A 7,266-nucleotide genomic window follows, 5' to 3' on the forward strand; every position below is an offset into this window, starting at 1 on the left:
AGTGGCATGGACATATAAATACTACCAAATGAAAGATAGCTAGTGGGAAGCAGTCGCATAGCACAGGGAGATCAGCTCGGTGCTTTGTGACCATCTAGAGGGGTGGAATAGGGAGGGCGGGAGGGAGACGCAAGAGGGAGGAGATATGGGGACATACGTATGTGTATAGCTGATTCACTTTGTTATAAAGCAGAAACTAACACACCATTGTAGAGCAATTATACTCCAATAAAGTTGTTAAAAAAAAAAGTTAGGCCCAACATCATCTCAAGATAATTTAAAAATTAAATCAATTTGGACATATTAAAAAAAGAAAAAGAAGTGCTCCTAGCAAGTGAGTTAAGGCTATGGGTTCATTGGGCCCATGGGCTATTTGGCCAGTTTAAAACCAATTGCACATGTGCTTTATTAAACTGTAATATGAGGTTCAGCATCTGATGAAATTCTAATGACACCCTCCACTGACACCTGGTTCTCAAGTTCAATAACTTGCATACCAGAGCAAGAAAGATTCTCCTCCTCAAAGCTGTTACTTTCCTCCCTTCAAGACACAGCCACATTAATGAGGGGGCACATACTTGCCCTCTTCCAGGATTCCCATGATGGTGAGATTACATAAGTAATCATATATTTCAGAGAGTGAAATACGATGTGGGAAAGTCTGGTAGAAAAACAGTCGGCATAAGCATCTGTATATAAGAAGCCATTAATTAGATCTGCAAATATTTACTGAGCACTTACCAAAGGCTAGACGCTCTTGCAGGTGCTAGGAACACAATGATGTGCCCGACAGAGTCTCTGATTTCCTGGAGGATATATTCAAATGGCATTGAGAAAGCCCATTGACCCTTCACTGAGAGAAGCAATCAAAGCCACGATCACTGACTGTGGTCCTACAGAGTGCTGTGGAGTCTCCAAACCGAAAACCCTTTCCCTCACTCCCACCCCCAAATTCCTGCAGCATCCCTGCCATTTATAGGCTACGTTTTCAAGAAACATTTTACCATACTACTATTGCTCTGAAGCAAATTCATAAAATTTGCAAGAGGAGTTTTAAAAAAGCAAGCTCAGCAATATTTGGGGGCTTTTAAAACTGATGATGCAGCTGACCTCCTGGAGACAAAGGCAGTGGGAGGGCCTTACTGGTCTGAATAAATAGGAATCTCTGTGCTGAGAGCTCACAGTTTAGACCCAGAGCTAACTAAAGTCTGAACTCCACCTTGACGCAGAATGAGGTTCACCCAGGGATCTCTGCTTCTTGTGCTGCTGGCCTGCAGCCTCTCTCCAGTCCATGGTGAGAACTTTCACTTATGTTGTCATTTGTGCTTTGAGCTGAAATGGTCTTCAGCTGTTTCAATTTTTTTTTTTCCATCAGAAAATGAGGGGAGATGTGAATGAAGGGGGAAAAAAACTGCTCAACTGCTCCCAGATTTCTAAAAGTAAGGTACTTAGGGATTTAACTCTTAGAGGCTGGAAACATCTGTATTATTAAGATTGTCATCCAGAGAAGGGGGGAGATACTGGAGATCCAATGTCCATGGGACTTACACTTGGCTTGCCTATTCCTGGCCTTTTTCAGATGCAGCTCTGCCTGTAACTAATTCTCTCCAGGTATCTCTTCTTTGTTTTGCCTTTCACTACCCCTTCCGACCAAACACTTTATAGGATTTAGAGATTATTCACCTCAACCTGTTGGTCTCCTGCAGGGAACGTCTGATACAATTTTATAGGGTCAGCTCTGACACGAACCATTGTATGTACAGCAGGGGTACTCAGATACACACTTTCTGCCAAGAAGCAGACTTCCAAGTCTAAACGGGGAGGTTTTCTTTGTGTAAATAGGTAAATATCTAATTGAAGTGGTAAATTTTTATACAGCTGAAGGAATCTGATGCATGCACAGGATGCTACCCTCTGCTCAGGGTAGAGGACCAATTTTTGTTCTTAAAATGTGGGGATTTTTTTTCCAATTTTTATTTTGTTTCATGTTATTTTCATTCTTCAAGACCCTCATCTCTCTTTCCCTGCATGAAGCCTTTCCATTGCTCCTGGTAAAGTCCCCTGTGCTCATTCATGCAGTTTGGGCCTTGGGGGAAATACAACATTCTATGGTATTTTAGTTCTTGTTCACTTGTTTCCCCCGCTAAAGTGCAGACACCTTGAGAGCCTGGTCCCTTTTATTTGCAATTCTGTGTCGAGCACAGTGGTAGGCACTGGGGTTAAAGAGGGTAGAATTCCTTAAAATGCATGAGATGGGTTACCTATACAAGTATCTAGTACTGAGAACTTTTGTTGTTGAAAACAAATAGTCGAATTTTTATGATTGGCTTTTTTTGGGTAATGATTTGCAACTGAGTTGGAGGACCAACATATTAAACAAAAACAAAAAATATCATCGTGGTATTTCCTCGGAGAGACAGGGAGGGTTGGTGGGCTGGGGAGTATGATAAGAGGGAGAACTCCGTTACAGCCTGTTAATGCTCCAGGGACTCGGAAACTAGTTCATTTCCTTGGTTTTTGTGTGTTGGGGGTGAAGATCAGTCAATTTTATGTTGCCTTAATTATAACTGAGTTGTCAGTCCCCACTATGGCCATTCTCAAATGTTATTATATGGACAACCATCTGAGTACCAATATAATGCTATCACAAATTTCAATAGGTATTGTGCTTTTAAAAAGCTAATTTTATTTTTAAGGTTTTGGCAGAAAACGTTTGAAAATAAGCCAAGACGAACAGAAGTGCACAAACTAAAGGCATATGGCTGGAAGCACCGACTTGAAATTTTTAAATCTTCAGATGTGCAGTATGAAAGATTACTGATTAAGTTCTAGTTGTGAATTATATGCCAAAGGGACTAAAATAACTGATTCTGTGTTTATAGGTGTCCTGGAGACCTATAACACAAACTTAAAGTGTAAATGCATGCGAGAGACCTTCAACTTTGTCCCCCTTTTCCTCATTGGAAAGCTTCACATCTTTCCCCCTGGGAATGGATGTCCAAACACAGAAATCATGTAAGTTGCAGTAAAACAATAATGTATGATTCCTTAAAGTGATTTGCTTTGAGTGTTGCTAGCAATTAATTCTCAAACTAAAAATGAGAATCAGTAATACTTGTCAAGTACATACTTTGCAGGGGTCCTGAGCTAAGGCACTTGCTTTCTGCACATTCACTGATTTTATTCCTTCAAGAGCCCTTTAAGGTATGTCTATCGTTATCACTCCTTTACATATGCAGAAACTGAAGCTTAGGGAGGTTAACTAACTGCCCTGAGTCACACCATTAGAAATGGACAGAACCAAGACTCTTCTCTTATCTGTCAAATTCCAATTGTCAGCAGAAGCAGACACTTTGTCCTCTAGAAGTTGAAGAGCAAGAAAATAAGTGCCCACAGCAGTCCTTGGTCAGAATGTCTATCGCATGGAACTGTCCTTTAGCTTTAGGTTCTATCAGCTTGGAGCCCCTAACTCTGTTTAAAGACTTAGGCTAAGGGGATAGTAGTGGCTACAAGAAATTTAATAGATATTTTCTTTTATTGAAATGGTATAACCCCTTTCTTCTGTGACCCTCCCTTTTCTGTACACCCAGAGAAATCTGTGGATTTCTTTATGAGGGCATTTTCCGTGGCACATTAATAAGACCTTACACACTCCACGTAAAGCCCCTAGTATAGTGCCAGGCACAGTAATAAATGTTCAGCAACTGTTAGCTGCAACTGTACCGCATCATTGTGTTGAAAGAATCAGGTTTGTGTGTTTTTCTCTTTCATTCGCACCAGAAAACAAGTTCTTTATAGACGGGGATCAGATATTATTCATTTCTCTATTCCTGATGCTTTATCCCTTACCTGGCAAATAGGAGAGGCTCAACAAAGTTGGATTGTTGCACTGAATATTTTAAAGGGAGCTTGTAGATCTTTTGCATATCGCTGCTTAGAACTGTGATTTCTTCTTCCTGGATCTACCTTGAATAAACCAAGGTGTCCCACAGCACCTTGAAGTACAGACAGAACATCCTTCTCAGGGCACTACCAGCTTGGCTTTCATTAGCAGCTCTTTCCTTGGCTATTTTAGCCTTATGAAACATTTGAAAGCAGCCACTTTTTGTTTGCCCCATTTTGACATTAGTGCTTTGGGTCGTGGACTAGTTGATTCACTTTGTTATACAGCAGAAGCTAACGCAACATTTTAAAGCAATTATATTCCAATAAAGATGTTTAAAAAAAATAAGTACGGAAATTTTTCATTAAAAAGGCATTACACTTCCACTACTATCTTTGACAGTGACAATTCAGACTAAACCATGATTATTGCCCTCAAACTCGGAGACGGAAAGTATAGCCATAACCTGTTTAGGAGCAGTTCCTCTGGCTGTCTAGAGAATAGAGACTTCTTCCTTTATTTTTACCAGTTTCTCTGCCATGAGTCAAGTCTCTCACCTCCAACCAGGGGAAGTAATACACCCTAATTTTCTCTACTTTAGCTTTAATTGTTTTAACGTGACAAAAATACTTTTTCTTCTTAATTTATTTATTTTTGGCTGCGTTGGGTCTTCGTTGATGCGTGCGGGCTTTCTCTAGTTGTGGCGAGGGGGCGCTACTCTTCGTTGCGGTGAGCGGGATTCTCCTTGCAGTGGCTTCTCTTGTTGTGGAGCACGGGCTCTAGGCGTGCGGGCTCAGTAGTTGTGGCTCACGGGTTCCAGAGTGCAGGCTCAGCAGTTGTGGCGCACGGGCTTAGGTGCCCCGCGGCATGTGGCATCTTCCCGGACCAGGGCTCGAATCTGTGTCCTCTGCATTGGCAGGCGGATTCCTAATCACTGCGCCACCAGGGAAGTCCCCCCAAAATCTGATTTCTTATCTTCTCACCAGAGTCTGCATTTCTGAATTTTAACCAGATATAGAAGCAAAAGCTGCAAATAATTATGAGCAACTCATAGCAGTCAGGAGTGAAAATACTGTAAGTCCACATGGTCAGAAATCTGTTTTTCTATCATGAACTCAGGAGCCAAATTGGAAGGCTCTGCCCAAGATCCCAACAGTTCTATGACCTCTGACTCTGTACATTTCAATGACATGGGTAGAGTTTCAACGCTAGATGGATGGATTCTTGCTGTTTGTCATTTTATAGCTAAACTAAGAGACACATCAAGAAATTGTGTTTTGTTTGAGGTCACCCCAACAGAGAGTAGAGTCTCCCAGTTTGCTGTCACCTGGGAGACCTCACTTCTTCCACTGCAGGTAAAACACTCAACACCATGTCTGGCACTTGGTAACCATTCAGATCATGCCCATGTGGAACGGTGGCTAAAAGTGGGGGTTCAGGAGTCAGACAAGCTTCATTTGAATCCTGCTTTATCATGCATTTGTTGTACAATCTTGGACAAATTATTTAAACTCTCTAAGCTTCAAATTCCTCTTTTGAAGGTGAGGAAATAGTATTTCCTTTAGCACAGGATTTTTGTGAGATTAATTGAGATAATTCATATTACTGCTGAGCATAGTGGCTGGCACATATTAAGTGCTTGATCCATAGCAGCTGATAATTATCCTTGCTGCTTTTGTTGTTGCCTAATTTTTAGAGCATTGAAAGCCTTGTTCACTGATGGTTCCACCAAATGCAGATGTCACTCAGAGCAGTCAGCTCTGTAACCTCTCCCACAATAAATTTCATCAGATTTTTTTCTTCAAATAAAAGGTCTTCAAGAGAGTGTTTTCTGTAGTCTATTTTGTTCTCCCAAGCTCAACAGACAAACACATTTTAAAGATATCGTGATACAGCTTTAGGAGTGAGCAAACCTTGGAGTCAGCTATTTGGTCCATCTCTAGTTCATGTAAAGTTTTTCAGCAAAATACTAACCTCTGACACATGAGAGTCTGTCCATTAATTTTCAGTTCCACCAGCTCACACATACCAGCACGCAAATGGGGTTTTTCTTATTCATCAGACCTCATGCTACAAATCACCTACTCCAGACTCAAAACTGCCTACCTCCAATTTCACTTCATGTGGGAATCTTTATTTTTATACTCAACTCTTTCCTTAAGTGAAGGACTGTTTTATTTTTATTTATTTTCCCCCAGAGCCTGGATGAAGAATAAGTCAGTTATCTGCTTGAACCCTAGAGCCAAATGGACACAAAAACTAATGAGAATGTCAAGGTGAGTCAGGCATATCAAGGGTTTGTAGATTTCACTTGTACTGAAGGGGTTCCCTTTCCCGGGTAGTCAAAATGGGGACCATTCTAAATTTATGAGACGTTCCTGAGACAAATGCCTATTCTTCACTATTAGTTCTTATCAGATAGAGTTGGGGTGACTCATTCCAGCAGCTCAGTAAACTAAACTGGAAACCAGTGGGCACAGTATTCCTTGTTTGATATCTCCAGGGGAAAGCCACAGTTTCTGGCAAGCCTTTCTCTAAACATGACTCTCTTGTTTTTTTTCACAGAAAAAGTGCTTTTTCAACTTCACCAGCTCCAGTGTTTAAGAAAATGATTGCCTGATGCCAATATTACCACCAAGAACACCTGCATTGCCCCTTCATTCCTGCCCTCAGTTTTAGTTTTGTGTTTGGCTGGATGTTTTCCAGGAAAAAGACCTTCCCCATCTGCTCAAGCATGAGAATATATGTACAAATAACCTTGCAGAAGCTGATGGGGCAAACTTGAGATTTTTTTGATTACAGTACCCTACAAACTTAGAGTTTGCATTCTTAGTCATCAAGGAGGAAACTTTCTTGAAGGATAGTTACTGAGTTATAAATGATATAGGTTTCTTTCAAAAATATACCTGTTGTTGAATGCTGAATTTCCCTACAAAATAAGGGAATGAGAATTTAAAACTCAAATCTGAACACGTGGCTTGAATTAAGGAGGAAATGATGGAATGCATTTCAATCATTTTACACCCTAGGAATAGCGAGCTTCCATAAGAGATTTAAAAAGCTGCCTGGGAAACCCATGGAATTTCAGCCTTCCAAGAGACAGAGGGTTCACATAATAGATATCCTTCGTTTAAAACTCACTATTGAGAGGAACGAGGTCCTTCTTCTACTTTTAAGGAGTTCCTTTATAAGATTTATTGTCACAGACAAAAGCTAATAACATTCAAAGATCCCCAGACTTAAATTCACAGAATATTCAGGAAAAGGATTTAAAGGGTGATAACAGATGTATTCTTTTATACATTGGCTTTGATGAACTTTTTTTTTACTCACATCTTTTGCACTTTTTTTTTGTCTCTGGTATTCAATTCTTTAATGTTTCC

The 7,266-nt window shown here is 40.5% G+C and overlaps 1 protein-coding gene across 1 annotated transcript; it reads left to right on the plus strand.

The window, feature by feature from the left end:
• The first annotated feature begins 1,230 nt into the window (after window positions 1-1,230).
• On the plus strand, window positions 1,231-6,678 carry CXCL13 (C-X-C motif chemokine ligand 13). Its single transcript, XM_004327085.3, has 4 exons — window positions 1,231-1,294; window positions 2,883-3,015; window positions 6,082-6,159; window positions 6,449-6,678. Exons 1-4 carry the CDS (start codon window positions 1,231-1,233, stop codon window positions 6,501-6,503), a joined length of 330 nt encoding a protein of 109 aa, XP_004327133.1. The 3' UTR covers window positions 6,504-6,678.
• Window positions 6,679-7,266: the final 588 nt, after the last annotated feature.

The sequence above is a fragment of the Tursiops truncatus genome, chromosome 5 (assembly GCF_011762595.2).
Source record: "Tursiops truncatus isolate mTurTru1 chromosome 5, mTurTru1.mat.Y, whole genome shotgun sequence".
Taxonomy (NCBI): Eukaryota; Metazoa; Chordata; class Mammalia; order Artiodactyla; family Delphinidae; genus Tursiops; species Tursiops truncatus.

Coding starts and splice junctions, on each gene's coding strand:
- CXCL13 (XM_004327085.3), top strand. CDS start 1,231: ATGAGGTTCACCCAGGGATCTCTGCTTCTTGTGCTGCTGGCCTGCAGC. Junction 3,016..6,081: donor TGTCCAAACACAGAAATCAT/GTAAGTTGCAGT, acceptor ATTTTCCCCCAG/AGCCTGGATGAAGAATAAGT. Junction 6,160..6,448: donor AAACTAATGAGAATGTCAAG/GTGAGTCAGGCA, acceptor TTTTTTTCACAG/AAAAAGTGCTTTTTCAACTT.